The sequence below is a fragment of the Drosophila pseudoobscura genome, chromosome 2, assembly GCF_009870125.1.
Source record: "Drosophila pseudoobscura strain MV-25-SWS-2005 chromosome 2, UCI_Dpse_MV25, whole genome shotgun sequence".
Taxonomy (NCBI): Eukaryota; Metazoa; Arthropoda; class Insecta; order Diptera; family Drosophilidae; genus Drosophila; species Drosophila pseudoobscura.
Window position 1 is genome coordinate 1,023,604 of NC_046679.1, and position 25,099 is coordinate 1,048,702.

At 48.4% G+C, this 25,099-nt stretch overlaps 4 protein-coding genes across 6 annotated transcripts; 2 read left to right on the forward strand and 2 right to left on the reverse strand.

Moving 5' to 3' along the window:
- Nucleotides 1-351: 351 nt before the first annotated feature.
- On the reverse strand, nt 352-2,087 carry LOC4800302 (uncharacterized). The gene is made up of 2 exons (XM_001357569.4): nt 1,845-2,087; nt 352-1,784 (listed from the first exon to the last, which is right to left on the reverse strand). Exons 1-2 carry the CDS (start codon nt 1,992-1,994, stop codon nt 432-434), a joined length of 1,503 nt encoding a protein of 500 aa, XP_001357606.4. The 5' UTR covers nt 1,995-2,087; the 3' UTR covers nt 352-431.
- Nucleotides 2,088-3,859: 1,772 nt separating this feature from the next.
- On the reverse strand, nt 3,860-12,059 carry LOC6896696 (prolyl 4-hydroxylase subunit alpha-1-like). Of its 2 annotated transcripts, none has more exons than XM_033385719.1 (6): nt 11,950-12,058; nt 11,506-11,879; nt 11,144-11,446; nt 10,235-11,087; nt 10,004-10,172; nt 3,860-3,894 (listed from the first exon to the last, which is right to left on the reverse strand). In XM_033385719.1, exons 2-6 carry the CDS (start codon nt 11,790-11,792, stop codon nt 3,875-3,877), a joined length of 1,632 nt encoding a protein of 543 aa, XP_033241610.1. In that variant the 5' UTR covers nt 11,793-11,879; nt 11,950-12,058; the 3' UTR covers nt 3,860-3,874. The 2 variants fall into 2 exon arrangements, with proteins under 2 accessions (XP_033241610.1, XP_002136910.3); XM_002136874.3 differs by lacking the exon at nt 3,860-3,894 and adding an exon at nt 8,479-9,929 and having other exon boundaries at nt 11,950-12,059.
- Nucleotides 6,395-8,525, forward strand: LOC6896697 (prolyl 4-hydroxylase subunit alpha-2-like). The gene is made up of 7 exons (XM_002136875.3): nt 6,395-6,682; nt 6,759-6,910; nt 6,966-7,116; nt 7,174-7,367; nt 7,426-8,057; nt 8,120-8,288; nt 8,347-8,525. Exons 1-7 carry the CDS (start codon nt 6,468-6,470, stop codon nt 8,421-8,423), a joined length of 1,590 nt encoding a protein of 529 aa, XP_002136911.3. The 5' UTR covers nt 6,395-6,467; the 3' UTR covers nt 8,424-8,525.
- A 178-nt stretch (nt 12,060-12,237) lies between the features above and the next one.
- On the forward strand, nt 12,238-15,063 carry LOC6896695 (prolyl 4-hydroxylase subunit alpha-2-like). Of its 2 annotated transcripts, none has more exons than XM_015183340.2 (8): nt 12,238-12,292; nt 12,702-12,964; nt 13,030-13,181; nt 13,237-13,387; nt 13,445-13,638; nt 13,697-14,328; nt 14,391-14,559; nt 14,618-15,063. In XM_015183340.2, exons 2-8 carry the CDS (start codon nt 12,756-12,758, stop codon nt 14,692-14,694), a joined length of 1,584 nt encoding a protein of 527 aa, XP_015038826.2. In that variant the 5' UTR covers nt 12,238-12,292; nt 12,702-12,755; the 3' UTR covers nt 14,695-15,063. The 2 variants fall into 2 exon arrangements, with proteins under 2 accessions (XP_015038826.2, XP_002136909.2); XM_002136873.3 differs by having other exon boundaries at nt 12,247-12,572.
- Nucleotides 15,064-25,099: the final 10,036 nt, after the last annotated feature.

Consider the following 25,099-nt stretch of genomic DNA (forward strand, 5'->3'; position numbering starts at 1 on the left):
CTCTAAATAAAGCATAACAATTTATGAAATTATAATTTCTTACACTTAATAACAGGCCGCCAAGTGATGGGCGTGAAACGAGTGAAACGATGGGGCAAGGCAAGCGAAAATTCAGGAGAGGAGACATCGCAACGTTCTATAGAGACATCAGCGAGTGAGACGTTAAGGCAGGTGGCGGCTGCTCCGCGATGTGTGGCAACTTGTGTGGCAAGAGCAGAGCAGAGCAGAGCGGAGCAGCAGCAGACGTTGGGCGCAATTAGAGATGCCCCACCGCTATATTTGGCGGAGTTCCCCCATGCCCCATCCGTTGGAGATTAGCAACGGATTAGATGAATTTATGACGCTGTCCGATGCTGTCTGATGGCTTTACTAGCGGCTTTTCGCACATGCACAGGTAGAAGAGACACTAGGAATAGGAATAGATTGTCGGATTAGTCGACAGCAGGGCTTGATAGCCTCTTTACTTCGCCGAGCATCTGATCGATGAGGATCTGCTGCTGGGCCTCGAACTGCGCTTGGAGGCGCTGCTGCTCCTCCGCCTGCTTGGATACGAGCGCCAGGAATCGCTGGCGCTGCTCCTCCGCCTCCGCTTGGTGGATCGTCAGTGCAGACAGCGTTTCCTTGGGAGTATTCGAGGGAGGATGAGTAGTCGTCGATGCCCTTCCCCTGTCAAAGGCAGCGGACTGCCTCGGACTGAGTGGGAGCTGCCTTCCCGCCACCTTTTGCTTAGCGTCCCGCATGAGGGAGGCCTGTGGGTCGTAGCTGCGCCTGCGCTGCGTGACGCTACTCATCGATGAAGCAAAGTTGTGGCCGCTCCAGGAGACATTGTGGGGTGGGGCAGGGCGTCTCGGAGAAAGAGAGAATCTCCCTTTGGACTTGGGTTTCTTCTCCAGGCTCTGCTTCCGCTGTTTGGGCTCTTCATTCGCCCCTTTTTCTGGTCCTTTCTTTGCCTCTTCTTGAGTCTCCTTTTCCTGGTTTTTCGTTGTCGGAAAACGGTTTGTCCTTGGAGAATTAGGACAGCTGTAGACGATGGTGTTCTGCCGCTTCCACAGTTGTGGGTGTAGCTGGAGACTGGACTCTGTTTCCGAGTGCTTCCGCTCGAGACTGGACTCTGTGTGGCGTTGCGGCATCGTGTGGAAGTTGGCCTCCGTGTGGCGGTGTGGCATCCTCCGGAGAACGGGATGCGTGTTGGAGCGCAGCAGAGGCGCTATCTGGAGGACGCCCCAGGGCAGAGTCTTGGCCACTTGGATGAGTTTCATCGTGTGCTTGTGCTCCAGGCTTAGGTTCTGCTGCTTCTCCCTCTCCCTCCGCCACTTCTCCTTCCTCTCCTCCTCCAGTTCCTGCTCTTTCAGCTTCGACATGGCTCTGGGTGGGCCAACGATCAGGGGCTTCGCAGGAGGCGTGGCACGAGCGACGAGGCTTTTGCTGGGCTTCGCGAATAGCGGGGCGCACAGCTGCACCGCCGCCCGCTGGACGGCCATCAGAGGGGGGTCCTCGATCAGCACGGAAGACGACATGCGGATGGCCGAGGGCGGTGAGGGGGGAGTCCGTGGCGGGGGTTTGATGATCCTGTTGAGGCCATTGTCGTAGATCAACGTTTCAGAGCGCTGCAGCTGCTGCGGGAAGCGTCCTACTACAGATAGAGGGGGAGCTTCTTTTTTCATTTCGGGTGCCCGCAGAGAGCGAACCTTGGATTTGCGTCCATTTTTCTCCTTCAGATACCCCTCGATGGCCAGGGCGGTGGAGCGATGATTCTGCATCTCCCGCCGTCGCTGGGGCGTCATCTGTGGATGGTTTGAGGATTATTCAGAATGGGTTTTCAAATACTCTCTGGCATCTCTTACCAAAGGAGGAATAATGGGGGAACCCTGGTGGCTAAAAACAGAGATAAATGTCGTCTCCTGCTCCTGCTCCAGCTCCTGCTTCTGCGCCTCCACCTCCGGCAGGAGTTTCAGCGCCTGTTCGTTGACCAATTGGAGCCAGTATTCCATCATACCTCGTATATATTTTTGTATATTTTTTTCTATAATTTTATTCTAGCTGGAAAGTAAAACCAAATGAAACGAAACGAAAGGAATGGAATGCTGCTTCGATAAACACAAAAACATCTGACATTCGTGAAATGATTGCTTCGATTGCTTTGAATTCCAATTCGAATGCTGCCCACAGGAGCCCAGGGGCAAGAGGAAAGGGCAAGGACTCTACATGCAGTGGCTGACAAATGCGCCGCTCGTCCCATGTCCCATGTCGCATGTCGGAGTGTGCCACAAAAGGTGGTAGAGGATAGAGGGTGGTACCATTCGAAGCATCGAAGCATGTCCAGCAACAAACAAGGAGCGCAAATAAAGTCCACTCCATTACCGGCGGGACTTCAGGACTCCCATACGTGTGTGTCCTTTGTGTGCACTTCCTACGTCTGTGTGGAAGGTTTTTTGGCCCCGGAAATTTGTCTTGCGGCTGGTCCTTGGTCCTTGGAGGTGTGATTTGTTTTTTAAATTTTCCGGGGCACTCCTTGAGGGAAGTTCCGCCAGGAGTTGGCCAATTTGTCCCTGGAATTCCTTCCGTGAAACAGGGGTTTCCCTGTTCTCGCAGGACTTTTGCAATGGCAGTCACGTAGCATTTTCACTTGCATCAGCCCCCCCCCGATCCGTGCGAGTATTTGCCCAATGACATGCGGCAATTTTCCACTAAATTTGCTCCGTCAAACATATTTTCCAGACGGTAGAGGGAGGAGGAGAGGAAGAGTCCTGCCCTGCTCTTGCCTCCCACTCTGCACCTTCTCATAAGGAATTCAAATTAATACATTAACAATCTGGAGAGAGTGATAAGCGACCTTCAGGGATGGGAGGCAACTCCTCTCGCCAGGTAATAAGCGAAGAAGAGCTTCAGTTCGTGCCACAGTCTAGCATTGCTTGGTAGCAAGCAATCTGCCTCAAGTGGCAGTTAGGGAGCGTGCCAAGTGCCACGGATTACACAAGAACCGGCGGGGGTGGGTGGGTTGGCAAGGGGCTATGGTTAACCGCCACAAAGGTATTTATCCCCATTGTGCTTCGTGGCGTCGTGGATTGGATTAAGTGCTGTTGCTCTCAAATTAGGTGAGTGTCGTCACGTGACACAAGATGTGGCAGGAAGATGAGGCTGAAAATTAGGCTGTAGGTGGCCGTAACGATGGGGTAGGTATACAGGGGGAATGTAGCTCCAAAAGGAGGTGGAACTCAATCAGAAAAGAGGAGGAGCAGATTAGGAATCTCCTTAATGCAGCACTTTGGCTATGGCTCTCCGTCCAAACAGAGCTTAACCCCTTGAAGGTCCTACTTTCCTGGAGTCTCGCCAGGCGACAGACATAGCTGCTCTACTCTTCTCCGGTTACACTTCATAAATCTAAAGAATTATGAGCCGTAACGCAGACGGAAACGGAGTGCAACCGCAATGGCAACACGTCCGTGTCGGTGTCCACCAGCAAGAGACAAAGGGACACAGAGAAAGAGAGGGAGGAGAAGAGCAGGGAGTGCCAAAAGGGAGCCCTGAACAGGTAATAACGGTTGCACGATTGGCTTCCCCTGACAATTTCTGTGAAAATTTACAAGCTCCAAATGGAAAAGGAAGGGCAGACACAACACTCAGGGAAAACATTCTTAAATGTTTTTTCGTTTCACTTTATACTTACCTAAAATGTTCGTAGATTAATATTTCCAATAAATCTATGAAAGATTCAAATTTGTAGATCTCTATATCTGTATAATTTCAACTCACTTTTGCCAGTATTTGACAGTCATTGTTTGGATGACGGGGTCGTTGTCGAATTTGTTAGAGTTGCACGCCGATACCTGGAAGGAGGTTGCCCATCTGCCAACTTATTTTGTCATTCGCGTGCTTACGTCGCAGCTATCGTATCTTTAATTGAAGACGGAAAACTTATGTATTTATTTGTAAAAGTATAAACACTAATTTTATTTTGTAAATGGAATTATTTGTATTAATTCCATGAAATACTAATGAAAAAAGACTTTATTTATTTTGGCTCTATTTATTTCCCCAGCGAATCCCCCCAACCGGCGACAGCCGTGCAATGTATCGGATTACCGCAGCTGCAGCACGAGTTTCAACCTCTTTTCTCCCTTTCCCCATTCTCTCTCTTTCTCTCTCTCTCTCTGCATCGCCTCGAATTTTATGATGCCCATAATTCGATGTCGCATAGAGTTTTATGGGCGGACAATCGATGGCATTGATTTTTGCCGGATCAGATTGTTCCTTGAGGCAAGAATCGCCTTCAAGTGGAGGTTGAAGTTCAAAGCGACGCGACGTGGCAATCGCTTTAATTGAGTTGCGCCACGGCCTCATGCCTTTGTGCCTCATGGCCATGCCCCGTGTCCCGTGCCTCATGCATATGCGGCGCTCAATTAAAAGTGCGCCAAGAAAAAGACAGAAAGACAAACAAAAACGAACTCCTTTTCCTTTGAGGGGGGTGCCACAGCCACCGTCTGGTCTGATTCGAAGTAGATGTCTGCAAGTGACTCGAGCCTTGAGTCCTGAGGAGTCCTGTGTCCTGTGTCTTGAGAGTCCCCTGTCTGTTGACATTTCGCGGTATGGAAAAAATTAAATTAAAATGCAAATTAGGCATTCCTGTGGCTGTGGCAGTGTCGTCTGGATTGCAGTCTTCCCCTTCTTCCTTTTTGGCAGCAGGTCCTTGAGGAGCGGCAGCAGGTTACCAAAAAGTGACAAATTGCTGTAAACACCGAATCGTTACGTATACGCCTCGGGGGACCTACAGGAAGGATACTGGAAGGCCCTCGACTGTCACCTACTAAAAGGATGAGAGGAGAGGAGAGAGTCCTACCTAGTGTTTTATTTTATCTTGTGTATATTTTTGTCTACTCCCAAGAAGTCCTTGGGATTTCCTTTGCTGCCAAGATGAATGTTTTTTTTATTTCTGCGCCCCTTGACTTTTTCTCCACAGTTTTCCTCCATTTTTTTTTGTGGTAAATTATGCAAAGTAGTTGCGTAATGCCCTTGTTACAATAATTTAATCTTGTAATCTGTTTCTGTGTCTCCCGTTCGGCTTTCGGCGGGGCCACAAGGGAGGGAGCAAGTGCCATAAATAATTCACTGGAATCTGCCTCTGCGCGAGGCTTCTGGCTGAGATGGTTTCTTCAAGCGAAGGCATCTTCAAGGAATCTCCTTTCGCATTTTTAATTTCAAGGTAAATAAGCGAAGCATCCAGAAACGGAATCCTAATGAGAGGAATCCTCCACTCAAGGTGACTTCTGCCTCTTCTGCGACACAACCCTCTCTTTTTGCCTCTCTCTCTACCTCAAAGATTGACATTTCAGAGCGGAGCAAAGGCCCGTAATTCAATTTCCGCGGAAGCTGAAAGCTGAAACAAAAATAAAAGTAAAAGGCGCAAAGTTTTCCAAAAAGCCAACCCCTTTTCCATTTCTGATTGGAAGATGGAGTGGGATGGGAGGATTATCTGCGGCTGGCTAATTATGGGACCATTCTTTGAGGAGCAGGTCCTGCCCCTGTCTCCCCGTCACCACATCCTACCCCCAAGGAGCACACGTCAGGCCATAAATCAGCTGCCAGGGAAATGTAAATCCAGAAAACCCAGCGAAAAGCGAAAAGAAATCGCAGACAACATAAAATTTCAATAACATTCTTGTCTCCGTGCCACAAGGTGCACAAACGAGAGGCAATAACACACAAAAGTACAAAAGCAGGAAGAGAAAGGGGAAGGGGAAGGAGCAGGAGAAACGGAAGCAATACACGTTGACACGTCGCACGGATACAAAATGTGGCGCTGTTAGTTCCGCAGCTAGACAAAGGACCAGGGCCAGGACCACGACATGGGATACAAAACGGAGGACGAAGGACATCGGAGCAGCGTAATGTAACGGAAACTCTATTGAATTGCGATAAAAATCTCGTTTGCCAGGCTGGTGTTCCTTTTTGCCATCTAGAATGTAGAATCCTCCTCCTCCTCCTCCTCCAGCAAAAGGATGCACGGCAAAAAGAAGGAGACACGGGTTTAGCCAGTTTAAAGGATACTTTGCGGCTTGTCAACAGGCGGCAAAATTTATTGCAAATGTACGCCAAAATGAGTTGCACGAGTTCTTCGATGTGTTCGGTGTGTGATGAGAGTCTAGAGAGGGGTATGATGATTTTGAGGAGGGGATGGAAGGGACATATGTGGGATAAATGGAAAGGTGTCTAAGGGTGTACAAATGTATTCCTCCATTTGAATTTCACGAAGTTCCAACAAAAAAACCGATAAATCAGCAGATAATCAGTACTGCGACATACTTAAGCCACCGTTGGCTTTGTTTCACAGCATTCGAAGCTCACTAATTAAACACCTTATTATTTCCATTCAAACGATACGTTCAAGTTGCCCTTCACTTTTTAAACACACGAAATAGCACAAAATAAAAGCTATATTCTGCTTTCCAGATGATAAATCCAACACTACAATGCTGCCACTCCTGATTCTCCTATTCCTCACGAGTGCTACTGGTCAGAGTCAGAATCAGACGAGAACGGAAACGGAAACGAGCTCCAATCCACCCAAGGAGTTTATGATCTCAATGGCTGATCGAATGGAGCTGCTGCTGCTGGACAGGGAGCTGATCTCAAACCTCGTGCAATATGCTGAAAAGTTACAGGAAAAAGTCGACGTGCTGCAGAGGTGAGACTAGAGATAACGAGATCCGACCCCCTGAAAACCGTTTGAATCGCTTGGGTGGGGTTGGGTGCTCCCACAGATGTGCAAAGGCGATGCGGACACCTCTCCAGGCTTCGAAGGGAAGGGAGGAGGAGTACCTATCGAATCCACTGCACAGTTTCCAACTCATCCGCCACATGCACGAGGACTGGAGCCATTTGGAGAAGTTCATGCGACAGCCTGTGGGGCAGGGTAAGTGCAAATCTACGAAAGAATAATGGATATAATCGCCACGCATTCTATTCAGATCAGATTAGTTTCCTCAAAAACAAGGCAACAAAATTTCCTTCAGTAGAAGAGACTGAGGATGCCACGGAGGCTATTTATCGGATTATTCTCACCTATAATGTTCAGCCAGCTGATCTCGACCAGGGGCTAATAGATGGCATGCATTACAAGTAGGTCTCCAGCAGGATTACTCTACTTCAGCTGTTTATTCCAAAATCCTTCTGCAGCAGTAGTATTTCAGTCAAAGATTGCTTCTCTCTTGGAAGCCTTTTCTTCCAGTGGGGCGAGTACGGCAAGGCTGCAGAAATGTTAGCCTACTCCTTGGACCAGGTTAATCCAGAGTATTATTCGGTCTACGATGTGCTGGAATTTGAGTCAAGCGAGGTCTTCATGCTCCTGGCCCGCTGCCTCGTGGAGATGGGTGAGTGATCATGATCCGACATTCCTCTGCTGAAGATCTATCTCTCATTCATTGTCAGACATGGAGGAGGACGCTCGAACTACACTGATGGCCCACCCAGCTCTGGTGGAGCACTCGGAGCGTCTGCTCACCCTCTACAGAAACACGAGACACGTCCCTGTTTCGTGGGAGCTGATGCCCTTTCTTCCCGAGGAATTCAATCAGATCTGCCGCTCCTGGCACCAAAATAAACCCTCGCGTCTGCACTGTCGCTACAATACCACAACCACTCCCTTCCTGCGCCTGGCCCCCCTACGGATGGAGGAGCTGTCGCTGGATCCTTATATCGTGGTCTACCATAATGTCCTCTCCGACGCGGAAATAGCCGAAGTGGAGAGAGTTACTGAGCCGCTTCTGAAACGCAGTGTCGTGTTTGATGGAAAGGAAAATAAGATGTCCACCAGCAAGAAGCGCACAGCCCTGGGCGCCTGGCTCCCCGACGATAATATGGACGTCTCGGGCCGGGCAGTGATACAACGCATCTTCAGGCGCATACACGAACTGACCGGCTTAATAATAAACGATCGTCAGGACATGCAGCTGATAAAATACGGCTACGGGGGCCACTACGATATCCACTTCGACTACTTTAATACCTCCTCTCCGATCACCAAGGCCAGAGGCGACCGCATGGCGACTGTCCTCTTCTACGTGAGTCTGATCGAAGCTCTTTTTGAAGGATAACTGAAGGATTACCTCTCTCTCCCTCGAAGCTGAACGATGTGAAACACGGCGGCTCCACTGCCTTTACCGATCTACAGCTTAAGGTCCCCTCGGAGCGGGGCAAGGTCCTCTTTTGGTACAATATGCGGGGGGAGACACACGATCTGGACAGTCGAACCCTTCACGGTGCCTGCCCCGTCATCGATGGCACCAAAACAAGTAAGTATTTCTTGTGGGCTTTCATTCCTCCAGCTAAAATGTGTCATCTCTTTTGCAGTCCTTTCCTGCTGGATACACGAGCTGGATCAAATGTTTATCCAGCCCACCTATCGGTCAGGGAATAGGCACTCATAGAGCATCAAGATGTGGTATATTAAATTCTTGCCATAGCCAGAAAAGAAATCCAAAATTCTCTGTAACAATATATTCTTTATGAAAAAATTCTTCCAAATTCTATTAAAGTGTGTATCATGTCTAGCAGACTATTGAAGATTAAGATAAATACATCGGCTTTTGCTCAATTTAAATGGAACTAGAGGACATAAGATTTGTCATTAGATTTGTTTCAAAAGATATAATCTATCTGGATCTGGAATATATCAGGTGTCGGACACCTTTGTGATCTCGATAAGAAGTAATGCGTGGTACGGGAGTGGGAGTGGGGCCAACCAACGTGCTCACACGCACATTTTCGTAATCTTCTTTGATTTTTCGTCTGTTCTTCCTGTTCGTTCCTACAGTCGACAGTCAAAAAAGGCCACCTTGCGCAAAAGTTGAACAAATTGCTGTTCTTAATTATTTACTTGGCAGTCACGACACACGCAGCACATATACACAAATAGATCAAAGCATTCTTGATTATGTTTACATTTTGTACAGTATATTTGAATATTGTTCATACAATCCCGATTACAAAATTGTGTGTTTTTGGGAAGAAGGTGAAAAATGGATTAGCCTATTCGCATGGCCACCAAATGTGAGGAAGTGTGTGTTTAAAATCACTTGAAAGGAGTAACACTCCCGCCGAATAATTTTGGACAATGCCAGAACTGTGGAATTTATGACTTATCCCTTTCAAATGTCATTGTTCTTTAGTGCCTGTATCTAATCTGTTCCTGTTTATAATACATTCCAATGATTTTAATCCAATTCTACCTCATCTCGGATAAATGTGATCTTTTTATGGCCTCGCGCACACAGTAGCCCAAAGCGAAGCCGTGATGCTGCGATTTGAAAGAACTTTGAAAGCTCTGGTTTTATCAGCAACCTTTGTGCCTACCATCAATACTCTATGATATAGTGGTCCAATTTTCAGCAAATTTTTGTGGGCTATGTACAAGCACGTAATTGGATCTTTGTCTTGTTGGGATCTTAGCTGCAAAGCAAGTGTTTTAATGCTCTATTCCCACTCAAATTACCCTCACTTAGAGGATATATAACTCTTAACAGCTAAGAGAAGATTTCTCAGAGCGCCGCTCTCCAAAAATATCATCAGCGAGTCAGTATATGAGTCGCTGCACCCGTGTCGCGACCTTACAATACTCGATACTGATGCATTACCGGTCTCGGAAGTCAAATCGATCACAAGAAAATACTATTGCCACCACAACGGATACATCTTTGTTGAAAGTATTGAAACAAGTATCAATTGGATCGCTTCATGTGACAAAACCTATTAGTAATCACTGTGGCAATGTTCGTTAAAGATGAGACATTCCTGTGACCCTAATACACTAGGGCTTTCAATAGCTATTCAATAGCTGAAGTCTTAATTTAATTGCCTGTAGTCCTTCTGCCGAGGTGGATAGTAGGTGGACTTGACAAACATCTGATCCCACTCGTATATCCAGCCCGCCATTACTGTACGGAAAGAGTAATAGATATATATAGGCATACTATCTACGCGAGTATACAGATACATCCTCCCGACTCACCCATTTTAGTGCCAACGATAACGGGACAGGCGCCGTGGAGGGTGCGATAGTCAAGGTCGTATGTCTCGCCATCCATGTTGTGCCAGAAGAGGACTGCGCCCCGCTCCGTGGGCACCACCAGATCCAAATTGGGGAAGGCAGTGGCCCCCCCATGCTCCACATCGTTCAGCTGTGCAAACAGAATCTATAGAAATGAGTCGAAATTCTTTGGATTCCACTGGGAGTACCCACGTAGAAGATCACGGTGGCAATGCGATCACCATGGAGACGTGAGGTCGGTGTGTGCACGCTGAAGAAGTCGTGGTGAGGCACGTAGATCCCGCCAAAGCCGTACTTCAGGAATTGAATACGTCTCATGCTCGTTAGCATGAGGCCCGTGAGATCCGTTATTCGTTTCTGAATGCACTCCACCAGCTGTATATCCTCTGTCACCAACTTGGGGTTCGGGATCCCGACTTCATCGGCGGAGCGGACGGGTGAGATTTTGGGTTTTTTTGTCTCCTTATCGAAGATGCGCGCGCGGTGCAGCAGAGGGGTGCTCATGTTTTCCAGCCTGGCCATCTCTTCGTCGCTCAGGACATTGTGGTACAGCACGATGTAGGGGTCCAAGGAGAGCTCCTCCATCCGTAAGGGGGCCAGTCGCAGGAAGGCTGTGGTTGTGGCATTGTAGCGACAATGCAGGCGCGCAGGCTGCGAGTGGGCTGCGGATCCGTCCGTCTTCCGTCTGCTCATCGATCTGCAGAGGCGGTTAAATTTCTCTGTGAAGCCCCTGCTCCCAATGTTGATGGATTGCTGGGGTGGATGCTCCTGGAAGTGCGACACGATGTGGTAGGCCTTGTCCCCGAACGTTTTGTCCCCCCTCAGAAGAATCTCTGCCTCGTGGAACCTGTCTAAGGCCACCAGGCAGCGGGCCAGCAGAAGGGTAATGCCACTGCTCGTGGCCCCCAGCTCATCGTAGTACTCCAGAGGTTGCTCCTCCATCAGATCTTGGGACAGGGTCAGCCACTTGATGGCTGTCTGGTAGTCGGCTACGTGGAAGTAGAACTTCCCCAGCGCCTGGCAGTCCAAAGCAGAGAGCCGACCCCTTTAAGAGCGAGGAATATCAACAATCTGCATCCAGGATCTCTCAGCGGTACCCACCTGTACTGGATGCCATCCAGGACTCCCTCGGCCACATCCTTCGGTTCGAGATTATGCGTGTGGACAATGCGGAAAATTCCCCACATGGCCTCTGCCACATCTTCCGCCCCGGGAAGATGCTCCCGCATCAGCTCCAACGCAGCGATCTGCTCTTGCCCCACGAGCTGCTGCATGAGCCTCTCCACGGGGCCCCAGTCTTCGTGCAACGTGCGGATGAGCGGGAAACTGTGCAGCGGATTCGATAGGTACTCCTCCTCCCTGCCCTTTGCCTCGTCCAAAGCCCGCCGCCAATTCTCAGCCACTCTAAGACCACAGATTATATCTAAGACTGGTCCCATATGAAACTCTCCCCCTGAACTCACCTCCTCAGCACACTGATCTTCTTCTGCAGCTGCTCCGCGTATGCGTTGAGATTCGCCGCCAGCTCGAGGTCCTGCTCCACAAGCTGCAGTCTGCTCTGCTCCGAGACGACATAGTTCTTGCGGTGGGTGTGGTCTTTCACAGTCTCATCGTACCAGCCCTCAGCCACGGAGGCCAGGCCGAGTCCAAGAGCCAGCATCCGCATTATGGGAGTCATCTTTCGTGAGTATCGCTTTGCCAGCGAGTGGGTGATGGAAAATCGATGCATAAATAGCATGTCATCGGGCATTCGTTGCGGTCAAAAAGTGATGTAAAAATGTAGCTGTAGCACACCACAGCTGGAAGTACGCTTGATAAGCACTGAATTGTGATGCCACTGATTTACGGGGAATGTAATAAAGAGGAGTATGACTGGAACGCAACAAACACATTTTCAAATCGATTACCTGCATAAACAAACAGGAAGTCTCAATGCAATACAGAGCCCTATACTAATCAACACGAACAAGTGCGTTCTCCAGAAGCAATCCGACACCGATCGCCAGCTGCAGTCGCGCCTTTTATGCAGTCCCACCGTCTCCCACACTTAGGCCAACGTGCCGATCGCTTATCAGCCGCTCTCAAAAAGTCAACGACGCTGACGATTTAAGCCGAAGTCGAAGCCGAAGCCGAAAGAAGCTTTAAGCTCCGCAGCCGAGGTGCAACGATCAACAGATTATGAAGAATAAAACAGTTCCTTGTGAGATTTTCTAGAATTCTAGTGTACCAAGTTCCAAGTCAAATTTATAGGTACCGAAAAAACTCTATTATAATTCACATCAGTTTCCATTGCAATCTTCAAACAGCGAATATTGCTCTCTGAGAAGTGCCAAACTATTCCTCTAAGACAATCATCGAAAGTCGCTCTTTCCCTTTCTAACCCATACACACTGCTGCAGAGGAACACGCTCAACGCGCGCTTGCTTCATTTTGTCCCCTTTGAGCCTCTCTGAGCGAGTCGTCTCTCTCCTGCGCACTCTCTCACTAACACCTACCCAGCAATGGGACAGACAGTGGATAAAAACAAACGGTAAATTGTAAAGAAGGCAACGAAAGAATACCCTGAGAAAAATACTTGGTCCCGAGATACATACATATATTAGTACCACTTAGGAAAACTGCTGAATACCAATAATATCAACCCCTTTCTGTTTTTCAGATGGTATTTTGTGCTTTTGATGACGGTTTGTAACTTATCACATCCAACACTACAATGCTGCCACTCCTGGTCCTCCTAATCCTCACGAGTGCTGCTGGTCAGAGTCAGAGTAAGACGAGCGCGGAAACGAGCTCCAATCCACCCAAGGAGTTTATGACCTCAATGGCTGATCGAATGGAGCTGCTGCTGCTGGACAGGGAGCTGATCTCAAACCTCGTGCAATATGCTGAAGAGTTGCAGGAAAAAGTCGACGTGCTGCAGAGGTGAGACTCGAGATAACTACTGAGAACCGTTTCAATCATTTGGGTGGTGTTGGGCGCTCCCACAGATGTGCAAAGGCGATGCAAATACCTCTGGAGGATTCGAAGGGCAGGGAGGAGGAGTACCTATCGAATCCGCTGCACAGTTTCCAACTCATCCGACACATGCACGAGGACTGGCGCCATTTAGAGAAGTTCATGCGGCAGCCTGTGGGGCAGGGTGAGTGCCCATCTACGAAAGAATAATGGATATAATCGCCACGCTTTCCATTCAGATCAGATTAATTTCCTTAAAAACAAGGCAACGAAATTTCCTTCAGTAGAAGAGACTGAGGAAGCCACGGAGGCTATTTATCGGATTATCTTCACCTATAATGTGGATCCAGCGGATCTCGTAAAGGGGCTAATCGATGGCGTGCAGTACAAGTATAACTCCAGCAGGATTACTCTGTATCATCCGTTCATTCCATGTTCCTCCTACAGTAGTAGCATTTCAGCCATTGACAGCCTCTCTCTGGGAACCCTATTCTTCCAGTGGGGGGAGTACAAAAATGCCCACGAATATCTTCACTACATCTTCGATCTGGTAAATCCAGAGTATTATTCGGTCTACGATGTGCTAGGATTGGCCTCAAGGGAAGTCTTCATGCTCATGGCCCGCTGCCTCGTGGAGTTGGGTAAATGATCATGATCCGACATTCCTATGGTGAAGATCTATCTCTCATTCATTGTCAGACTTGGAGGAGGACGCTCGAACGACACTGATGGGCCACCCAGCACTGGCGGAGCACTCGGAGCGTCTGCTCACCCTCTACAGAAACACGAGACACGTCCCTGTTTCGTGGGAGCTGATGCCCTTTCTTCCCGAGGAATTCAATCAGATCTGCCGCTCCTCGCACCAAAATAAACCCTCGCGTCTGCACTGTCGCTACAATACCACAACCACTCCCTTCCTGCGCCTGGCCCCCCTACGGATGGAGGAGCTGTCGCTGGATCCTTATATCGTGGTCTACCATAATGTTCTCTCCGACGCGGAAATAGCCGAAGTGGAGAGAGTTACTGAGCCGCTTCTGAAACGCAGTGTCGTGTTTGATGGAAAGGGAAATAAGATGTCCACCAGCAAGAGGCGCACAGCCCTGGGCGCCTGGCTCCCCGACGATAATATGGACGTCTCGGGCCGGGCAGTGATACAACGCATCTTCAGGCGCATACACGAACTGACCGGCTTAATAATAAACGATCGTCAGGACATGCAGCTGATAAAATACGGCTACGGGGGCCACTACGATATCCATTTCGACTACTTTAATACCTCCACTCCGATCACCAAGGCCAGAGGCGACCGCATGGCGACTGTCCTCTTCTACGTGAGTCTGATCGAAGCTCTTTTTGAAGGATAACTGAAGGATTACCTCTCTCTCCCTCGAAGCTGAACGATATGAAACACGGCGGCTCCACTGCCTTTACCGATCTACAGCTTAAGGTCCCCTCGGAGCGGGGCAAGGTCCTCTTTTGGTACAATATGCGGGGGGAGACACACGACGTGGACAGTCGAACCCTTCACGGTGCCTGCCCCGTCATCAATGGCACCAAAACAAGTGAGTATTTCTTGTGGGCTTTCATTCCTCCAGCTAAAATGTGTCATCTCTTTTGCAGTCCTTTCCTGCTGGATACACGAGCTGGATCAAATGTTTATCCAGCCCACCTATCGGCCAGGGAATAGGCTTTCATAGAGCATCAAGATGTGGTATATTAAAAAATGGTGCCATAGCCAGAAGGAAGAATTTTCCAGAAAGGGGTGGCGAAACTCTGTTGGGGTTTTCATAGATATCTTAGTTTCATTCCTTTTTGAAACACAATGTCGCAGCGGCCTGACCGAACTTGGAAAATTCGGAAGATTCCCATAGTACTTCCTGAAAATCCGATATTTTCTGTAACATTATGTTATATTCACAATATATCTTTAAGATAAGTAGACTATGGAAGATTCGGATATTCTCTGATGATGATAGAATTTACAGCAATATCCGGAGCTATATCCGGAAAAAGAAGCATCGAATAAAAGTGGGAAACAGCTAGAAAATATAAATCTTTACTTGCAATCGTTCCTTAATCGTTTTTATTTTCCGTGAAATGCGTGAAGGACAATCGTTATCTGAACGAACGCACTGAATATAACCCAAAGAGGAAGGAATTCGTGAGACCCAGGGGAGCACCTCAAGTGCCCCAAGAATCAGTCAAAGCAACCATACGCATGTGCAAAATGTATGTGTCTTACGGCTTGGACCCCAGACGTGTGAAGTCAATCTTCTCGGACTGCAAAAGCGGCTTTAGTGGCTCAGCAAAGACGCGAATCCCTTCGACGAGACTCTCCTAGAGCGTGAGCCTGGGCACCATACCGAGTATACATACAATGATCATCTGAAATGACTGGTATACCCAGACGTTCAGACGTTGATGAAGACAGCTCCCAAATTTAATTAAAGTTACCTTCCCAATGTTGGAGTTTGACTGTAGACTGCTCTTATCATGGATTTAATTGACAGTCTGTTTAATTACGGTGTGTGGTGCCTCCACCTCGAGGAGCTTCACCATTCCCGCCACCGATGTGGAGTAGCTCTGTTCCCCTTCGACCTGACATTGGACCTGTACCCATCCCCAGTGTGCGATCAGTGTGAAAAGCAGAATCCTCCACTTCATGGCTCGCTCTGTGGCGTCTTGGTCTGTCTGACTGCCAGAGCCAACTGTCGCTTTCGGCGCCAAAGATAAATGCTTACCATGATTATTATTGCTATTGGTATTTCCATTGCTATTTCTGTTGCTCTGATGTTGTGCTGTGTCTGTGGCCCACTGATAAGCGGCGCGCATTGATAGCGACACGCACGATTTAATTAAACCGAAGAGCACCGGCGCAGAGCCCCAACTGAGCGGACCGCAGACGTGACCGCAGAGCAGGCAGCGGGCTGAGAGTCACCGCAGAACGTGCCGCTCGTGGGAGCGGAAGAGATGCTTCTGATCGATGTTTGATCGTTTGATCGATGACGGCGTATGCCCTGATGGATCTATCGAATATAGAAATATGTCAAAAAAATATTGTTCGGATCAAGAGACACCGAGACACACAATACAATCAAAGTTTTGGGAGACACATTGGCTAAGTTTAGAAATTTCTCACCTTTATTAGACATATAGTACATCGACCTGTATTCTTTATTTGCAATATATGAAAAGAGAATCTGGCATTCGTTTTCTCTGACTCTACTTCGTCCTTCTTTACGGTGGAATGTGAGTTGCTGTGCTCCTGCTGACAATGTTATCGTTACGGTTATTGATTGAAATTTGTACACTCTGTTGCCACACATATGGATGCTTGCCCCCAAGAGGATGAGGTGGGGGAGTGCCACAGGAGAAGGCGACAGCTGTTGCCGCTACTTGGCTGTGGCTGTTGCTGTTGCTGTTGCTGCTGCTCCGTTTTTGCTGTCCTTGCATTTGTCTCGCTCCTCAGGCAGGTATCTCCATCTCCTACTCGCCCTCCCCAATTTTGTGCTACACGCACATCCTGTCACTTGCAGGACCTAACACAGAGATACGCTGAGAGAGAGAGAGAAAGAGAGAGAGAGAGAGAGAGAGATGTGTGGGGGAGAGATGGACAATGGCCACATCAATTGTGCATTTCATTTAACTTGCCACGCCCGTGTGACTTTTAAGTGTTGCCACACACTCCCCTATCCACCATGCTCTTCATTTGCACCCCTTTCCCCTTTCTCCTGTGGAGAGAACGAGAGAGATTCTCTGTAGAGAATCCCTGCTGCTGGACATGACAGCTTCTGCTTGAGCGAATGCGAATCTCTGCCCCTATCCAGAGGCAAACATGTTGCTGCCTGGCCCAAAAGGCCGAAAGCCAAAAGTATCTCCCCCCCGCCGCAGCCCCACTCCGCCTTTTCACTCTGTATCTGTATCTCTGTTTGGGTTTTTAGGTGTGTTAGGTATTATCTCTCTGGTCCATCCACACACCCACACCGACACCCACATCCCGCTGTTTCCCTCGGAGCAAACTTTCCCTCTGTGTGCGTCTGTGTGTCATTGTTAAATTTTGCGCTCGAACGATCTGCAACGGATGACATCCGTATCCGTGTGGCAGGCGTATGGCAAGAAGTTACTTTTGTGATTTACAGTATGCTGCCACTCCGGTACTTTTTGTTCATCAAAGAGTGCCCTCCCCGGCCCCCACTCCCCCACGGAGCTCCCTCCTCTTCTGTTCGAAGGTGCAGCCCAAAGGTCGAATGTCGTTTGCTGGTTGTCGCTTGTCGCTTGTCGGTTGCTGGTCGGTCGTTTGGCTCGTCCTGTCGTTAGCATTTGGCTTAAATTGCGCAAAATGCGTGTAATTGCTGGAACTGACGATTGAATGAGTTCTCTCGTGTATTTGTCGTGTATTAGAAGGAGGCATTGGAAGGGGTAGTAGTAGTAGTGTCCTGTTTCCTCAAGATTTAAAGTTTCTGATTTGATTTGCTCAACCCGCAGCCAGACAGACAGACTGCCTGCCTGCCCGTAGTAATTATGAGCGCATTGTTGTGCGAAAAATTGAGTTTAAGTTTCGAATTTTCCAATGGAGAGCAGCTCGTCCCGGAGTTTGTTTTCACTTGGAAACTTGTCTCCTGCCGCAGCTCCTGCCCCTCGAATTGGACTCTGCCAGATGTTTCCGTTTCCTCTTTTGGGGAGAGTGAAAGTGTTGCCGAGGATAATCATATTTAGAAGTGGGGCTACCAGATGAAGTTATACTGGGTTGAAGGTTTGAAGGGTATCCTGGCTATCCTTTGGTCTGGCAGCCACAATTAATGCATTTTTATTGCCCCGTTCATCATTCAAAATTTGTCAATAGAACGAACCCCTGCCAGAGCCCGGAGCCCAGAGCCCGGAGCACAGATCCCAGACCGCAAGCCATTTAATATATATCGTATATAGAAAGAGAGGAGGTGCTGCCGCTGGACACCCAGGGGACAGGAGACACAGCCTATAGGTATTTTATTATTTATCAGCCATTCACGATCGCAGGACCTGCTCCTGTTCGAGGCTGGGGGCTTCTGTTTTATTTTATATAAAGGCAATATTTCTGCGAGCGAAACAATAAAGTCGCGCTGTCATTGATTTATTTGTCTGCTACTGGTGCTGGTGGTGCTGCTGCTGCCCCTTCTGCCTCTGCTGCGTGCAACAATAAACTGGCAGGCACTGTGCAACAACGCAACGAAATGCACTCGCACAATGCACAGGAGCGGCAGGAGTCTGAATGGAGGAGGTCCTGGCTAGGTGTCGAGCCTCCAAACATAATTCATTTCCGCTCATTGTCAGCGCAGTGCAGCGCAGGAGTTGATTCTTTTTTCTGTGGAGCCTGGATTTAAAATAACAGAGCAGAACCCATGAAAAGAATCCTCAAAGTGCGAAAAAAACACCAGAGGAGCCCCAGGATCAGGAGAGGAGGCAGGAGGCTGCAGGACAATGCAGGTAAATTGACTGTGGCAGATCCCCGGGCTTTGTCCTCCACAAATTGTCCTCTCGACTGCTCCTGCCATGCAAAGGCTGTATAAAAATACTTGACGATTCATTGAACAATTCGCCGGGAGCTTAACGCAGTCCTTGAGTCCGATTCCAGGCTCTACCCCTGCTGACATATGCCCCAAAGTGAACTAAGCTTCCCCTTTCCCTCGCCCCCAAAGAAACACAGAGAGAGAGAGAGAGGCAGGATGACATAATTAAATCCTTGCAGTAATTAAATTCCCCAAAAAAGCAAATAAAACCCTTTTTCTCGGGGAACTACCTTAATTGCATGCGATAAGCCGTTAGATTCGGCCAGGGCCAGGGGATGGGGTGCCCTGAAGTTGTGCGGGAGACGGGGCGCATACGTAATGCAAATTATTTTCAACATTTTCACATTTAATTGCGAGGCAGAGGCAGATACAGGGGACAGCAGCAGTAGCAGCATCAGAATGAAAGAGGATTCCGGACGGGACAGGACGGGACACTCGGCACATTCATTAAGCAAACCCCTGCCAGAAGGGTGGTATGGGGCGACTACTGGTCAAGTGTCCCATGTCCCATGTCCCATGTGTCCCATGTCCAGTGGGAGGACAGAGGAATGCGGCGCTGCAGGGGGGGACCATCGCATACCACATGGAAATTAAGTTTTCGCATTTCCTACCTTTCCTACCATATGGGGATTCTCGCATTTCGGGGCTTTCTCTCTCTCTATCTCTTCCTTTTTTCAGTTGATAATCCAGCATAATGCGCTTTTATTTGGAATAATAATGTTGCTGTCGACATCGGTCCGGGCTCATTAAATGCCAAGTGAAATGCCAGCAAATGCCGCCAGCAGGAGACGAACCCCAAAAAAAAACTTAACAAAAAAAACGTAGAGAGATTTCCACATAAAAGTTGTGAAAGTCCCAAAAAGGTTTGTTCACCGCAAAATTGTTGCATGAGGTGTCAAAGTTCATTCCGTGGCTGTGGCTGTGAATTAATTCCAATGCCAAACCGCCCCCGCTGTTTCGCTCCCCCGTTAATTGTGGACATTTTCCGGGAAATTAAGTTTTTCTGTGGGATGAGATGGGTGTGGGCTGGATAGAGTGGGAGATTTGATAAGTCATAGAGCTCCACATTTATATATTTCTATCATTTTATAAATAAATAAATATTTGCGATATTTATGGGATTCTAAAGCAGATCGAAAGATATAGTTTTAGTAGTTTTGTAGGTGCATGTTTTGAATTCCATTCCATTCATAGATGAATCCCCAGACATGACAAACGCAGTGGCAGTCGCATAAATTCCAGATTCCTGGGCCAAAAGGACAACGAACCTTTCGGTTAACCGAAGCTTCCACAATAAATCTCATGGAAAACGATTTCCCAACATTTCCACTATACCCCCCACCCCTCCAGTACACCCCCTCCTGGAGAATGTCGCACTTTTGGCTTCTTAGCAGAAAATTCTTGCGGCCTTTGCTCAAAAATAATTTATCATTTTCCCTACGCTTTTCCCTGAAACATTTCAGTGTGTGAAAATTCCCTGGCTGTGCCACACGGTTGGAGGGGGGAGTGGTGGTTGGCTGCTGCGGTTGCAAGTGCGAAGGAGGGGTTCCTTCTACCTTTTCCAGGGTTTCGTGCGGTTTCAAGTTTTGTCAAACTGTTTTATCGTCATTTAAAGTTTTTCCGCCGCCTGGCGCTTGTTTTTATAGTTCTGTAATTTTGGAATTGTTGGAATTCCGGTACAACTCTCTTCCAAGGGGGAGAGGGAGGACTTTTCCCCCAGGTGGGGGTGTGCCCCGGACTGGGGACTGGGGACTGTGGACTATGGACAGTGGCCTATGGCTGGAATACCTCAACATTAAAATGCCATTAATGCATTTGCGTAATGTTTGCCACGCTCCCCGCTCCGCGCCCCCTGGCACAGCCTCCTCCCGGGGCACACACCTCATTGAAAGCCCATTAAAGTGACTTATGAGTGGGGGAGTCCGTTCCGTTCCGTTCCGATGCACTGTCCGGAGACCTCGTCCTCGTCCCGTTCCCCCTCTCCTTTTGGGTGCGGGAGAAATGTAAAAATTGCATTAAAAGCGAGTGCCATCGGAGGAGGGGATGGCCAGGAGAGTGTGTGTGTGTGTATGTGGGAGTGGCAGGTGGATGCAGCATTTGTCTTATCAGCTCCTGGTTCTGGTTCTGGTTCTGGTCCTCGGCCATCCCTCTTCTCTGGAAACTGGGACTGGGACTGGGACTGGCAAATGGCAATGGAATGGCCAAATGGTCGGCCACACACATTTGCCTGACCATAATGAGCGGCAATTACCCCGCATCGGCCGCAAATTTGCATTGCACATTCGGGAAAAATGTTGCAACACATTGGTGGAACGTGCAGGGAGAAGGGACAAAAGGGGAGTAAACATTGTGCAATCTTTTATCAACAGCAATAATAACAGACATTGCGAATGCAAATGCAAATGGAAATGGAAAATGCAAGTGGAGCCCCGAGTGCAGGAAAAGGGAAAGGAAACCCCAACTGGCATTTGGGGGTTCGTTTTTTGTTTGTTTTTTAATTGCGCCTACTCGAGGGTTAAGCGACTCGAAAACGGTAAGAGGTAATATGCGAAAAGGGAAAGCATATACTTTCACTTTCTCTAACCAATAAATGTGCATCTAAGAATCGAACCAGCTCGACGTTTGATTGAGCTTTAACAGCGCAATAGCAATGGAAATATTCAGAGAAAAGCAGAGAAAGAGTGAATCAGAAATTCCTTAAAACATCAAAGGGTAGGTACAATGTTTAAACGTTAAACACCCAAAAATGCACTTATTCCTGATGAATTGGTGATGGGTTCTCCAGCCTCAACTTCAGAAAAAACTTGAAGAAGTTAAACCGCAAGCCGGAAGCTGCTCTGGAGCCTTAATCCGACTCCCACTAATACGACTCAATTTAAGCACCGCTAAATCAACAACTGCCACTCAGCGGAGAGGCAGAGGCAGGAGGGGAGGGCAATCTCCAGAACGGAGACAGAAAACGTTCTCGAAGATACGAAGATACTCGTACCAAGAAGATTGAATAAACTGTGAGTAAAATTAAAAGTGCCAGAAGGAGAGTACGAGCACGAGGTACTAGAGTAAGGAGAGCACCTAGAGCAGAACAGCCACAGTACACCTACAGGACACCCACTTCCTTAGACCGCTTCCTTAGACATTTTCCCCATTTCCCATTCCCATTCCCGATTCCCGACTTTCCCATTGCTGAAGAACAAGTTCCGTCAGAGTGCGCAACATTTTTACGCTTCTTTTGGTTCATTTTCAATGCATTTAACTTGAGTGACTCTTTAATCCTTGTAAGTATCTTACCAGGACCCCAAGACCAGGACGTGCCACCAGGGGAGGGGAGAGAGAGAGGAAGGAAGAGTGCCTTTTTGGAAGGAAAGGCATCTTCTGCTACAATATTTATTTACCTTGCGCCTTTTGTGCCCACGTGCAAGTTTCGTTTCCTTCTGCGTCTTGGCCTTTTTCTTCCTTAGACTTCAGCTCCCCAATTGTGTGCTCCCTGTCGTCGCTCCCTGGCTACGTGTCTCTCAGGCCAGACCTGTTCCCGGACAGAGGACAGGGGACAGGGGACACGGTATGAGGGGTTGGGATGTCTGCCACTTGGCATATTTTAAATACATTTCATGCGCTCCTGAGCTCCGTTTGCTGCTGCTGCTGCTACTGCTGTTCCTTCAGGATATTTACTTCTTGAGAATATGTTTACTCGTGTTGTGCATATTTTAATCGTTTACTTTGCCACAGACTTTTCGGCAGTTCTTCCCCTCTGCCTCTCCATCTCTTCCTGTCTCCTTCTTTGAGTTGCGTTTAAGTTAAATAAGCCATGCGAGTCCTGTCTCCAGTCTCCGTCTCTACTCCTGTTGCTGTGGCTCCTTTTCATTTTCTTGACTAATTTCTGCTACGGACTTAAAGCTTCCTCTTCAGGGAAAATACTCTCATAATTGTTATGTTCGTGCCACAATTTGTTAGCGTGGAACGCGACTCCGCCAAAACGAGACGCATAAATCAGCAGAGCCATGAAGTCCGCTAATAGAAACATTATGCTATGGACAATGACCACAGGAGCAGTACTAAAAGTACACTGGAATAAAGTTTGAAGTTTCTACTGTAGAAAAATAGGAAATTCATGTAAAACATACCTTTTTTCCATATATTTTCTTTAGGTGTTCAGATCTGTTTATTGTGTCTTTGGGTTGCACTTCAATTGACCCTATCCCATCTGCGATTTTTAGCCAGTAGTCACCCGCACTCTGTGATGCGGGAAACAGTGCAAAAACAGAGAACCAACGGCAAACAGGTGTTGATTATTTATCTGTCTGAGGATTGCACGTCCCCCCTGGAACTCTCCTCCTCCCCTTATGGCTTGTATCCCTGTTTCTGTTTCCTGTGGCTGCTCCTGCGAAATTTATAATGAATTCTAATGAGCTGCAGAAGATACGCCGCGTATCTGGCGGCCTCCGGCGCTTCGTTAGCCGCGATGCGAGCTGCGCTTCAACGCGTACCGGTCCGTTCTGTTCTGCTCTGTTCCTTCTGGAGGTAGCAGCAGAACAAAGCGGGATGCTCTGCTCCAAGGAGAGGATGGGGGAGGCTGAGAGCGGGGCAAAGTTTGGCGCACAAATAGCCAAGGGCTAAGAAGGAGTTGGTTGTCTGCAAAAGTTCGCCCTGGTATGGGACTTACATGTGTTCCACAAGTTTTCAAATCCTTCACTTCATTGATGTTTATCGAATATTAAAGGTAATCCACCCATCCATGCACCCATCCATCCACTCATACTCCCTTGGGTTGGACCCTTTGATTGCTCAGTTTGTCGTAAAACTTTTGGCGAGTGGTTCCCCCTCCGCCTTCTCCGGGGGAAACGCCTGCCAAAATTATTTCAATTAAGTTTCTTACAAAACAACCTTCATCCCATGCCACCCCTCTCAGCTACCCCTTCGTATACCTCTGCCTCCTGGTGGATGGAGGGATTTCCTTTCATTAGTTGCGCTTGTTTTTGTTTCACTCGGAAATTTATCGTCAGGTTCGATGGCTGGCAAAAGTTTTTATTGCACGCCTCTATGCCTCTATGCCTCTGCCTCTATTGCTGCCACTGCCGCCGCTTGTTGGCTTTTGATTATTCAAATTAAGCTTAATTGTTAAGGTGGTCTGGCACCCATAAAAGTCACTTGAGTTCTATGAAGATTATTGCTCCTTTATTGGAGGAGAATCACAGGCCATTCCTCTCGAGATTCGTATCGATTGGGGGCCCCGAAACTAGACCCACTTTTCGGAGGCTCTGTTTCTGTTTGCAGATGGAAGCCCCAAAGAGCGGAAACGTTTCCAGTGCCGAATATTTTTTTGTTGCCGGGCGAAAAACCATTCTGCGGTTCACCTTTTTGTGACACTCCCCGCCATCCGGCCATCCGGTGGCTGAAAAAAAGACACAGACGCATTTGGGGGCAGGCGGGAGTGGCGCGAAATTCGTGCATTAAATGGACTGAACTTCCGCCTGTTGAAAGCCACACATCGAGTGCGGGAACGAGTGCATCTGAATTTATGCCGCAATGCCCCCAATAATCCATTTTTAGGGAGCCATCAGACGAAACCAAAAATATCGGACTGCAGATCCATTGTTTCCGTGCTAATTGTTTGGGGCTGCTCTCTGGGACTTTTCTCTTTTTACTTCCACTCTAGAAGTGTGGCATGTGCCACATACCCCACTCCCCTGCGAACTGCTGGATTCGGAGTGGATTCAGAGGTTTTGCCGGGGAAACGGAACGGGACGCAGCTGCTGGTAAGGTTTGCAATTATTTTGCAAACAATGAAATTGTTGCTTCGTGTGCAAACATAAAATCAAATTGTGTGCGGAGGTGTGTGCAGATGTTACACCACAGTGCAGATACATTCGCACACGAAGATACTTTCGCCCTGGAAGAAGGTGTCTCTCGCTCTCGCTCCGTGCGCGGGACACAGCTGCCGGGCGAGCATTTGCCTTGATTTGATTCCGTTCGGAATCGGTTTACCTATTGGCGAGGGGAGTATCTGCCTGTCTGTCGAGTCTATAGATATGCAAATGAGGGGCGACAGGACCAGGGGAGGCAGGTGATGGCTCCATAAAAACTGTAATCAATATGTCGAGCACTCACACACACACCGCCCATGAGAGGAGGAGGAGCAGAAGGAAAATCGTGTGCCGTGGTTTCGGGGAGGAGTAGTAGAGTGTTCCATTAAGTTTGCATTTATTTCGCAAGTAGATCTGATCCGCATATCCACGGGTGGAGAGCGTGGAGAGGGCAGAACGAGAGCACTCCGCTAACAAAGTGCAAATCGAGCGAAATAAATCAAGTGGCCTCTGCGCGGCCCTGCACTGCGCCTGCGGCAAACGACTCGGCGACAAACTCCGCGATCTGGCTAAATTAATCACTTGGCCATACATCAAAACAAACAGATCATGACAAATGCAGAGCGTAAATCGAGCGTACATGCGGATACCACCCCCCGCCCCCCTACCCTACTCTATCACCCAAAAGTATACGTACCATTCCGCTGGCACACACCTCGGGCCCATTGTCTGCTTCTGTCTTGTCTACCTAAGGG

Coding starts and splice junctions, on each gene's coding strand:
- LOC4800302 (XM_001357569.4), bottom strand. CDS start 1,994: ATGATGGAATACTGGCTCCAATTGGTCAACGAACAGGCGCTGAAACTC. Junction 1,785..1,844: donor CCCCCATTATTCCTCCTTTG/GTAAGAGATGCC, acceptor AACCATCCACAG/ATGACGCCCCAGCGACGGCG.
- LOC6896697 (XM_002136875.3), top strand. CDS start 6,468: ATGCTGCCACTCCTGATTCTCCTATTCCTCACGAGTGCTACTGGTCAG. Junction 6,683..6,758: donor AAAGTCGACGTGCTGCAGAG/GTGAGACTAGAG, acceptor GTGCTCCCACAG/ATGTGCAAAGGCGATGCGGA. Junction 7,368..7,425: donor CCGCTGCCTCGTGGAGATGG/GTGAGTGATCAT, acceptor ATTCATTGTCAG/ACATGGAGGAGGACGCTCGA.
- LOC6896696 (XM_002136874.3), bottom strand. CDS start 11,792: ATGCCCGATGACATGCTATTTATGCATCGATTTTCCATCACCCACTCG. Junction 11,447..11,505: donor AAGATCAGTGTGCTGAGGAG/GTGAGTTCAGGG, acceptor CTGTGGTCTTAG/AGTGGCTGAGAATTGGCGGC. Junction 11,088..11,143: donor CTGGATGGCATCCAGTACAG/GTGGGTACCGCT, acceptor TCGCTCTTAAAG/GGGTCGGCTCTCTGCTTTGG.
- LOC6896695 (XM_015183340.2), top strand. CDS start 12,756: ATGCTGCCACTCCTGGTCCTCCTAATCCTCACGAGTGCTGCTGGTCAG. Junction 13,182..13,236: donor GCGGCAGCCTGTGGGGCAGG/GTGAGTGCCCAT, acceptor CTTTCCATTCAG/ATCAGATTAATTTCCTTAAA. Junction 14,329..14,390: donor TGGCGACTGTCCTCTTCTAC/GTGAGTCTGATC, acceptor TCTCCCTCGAAG/CTGAACGATATGAAACACGG.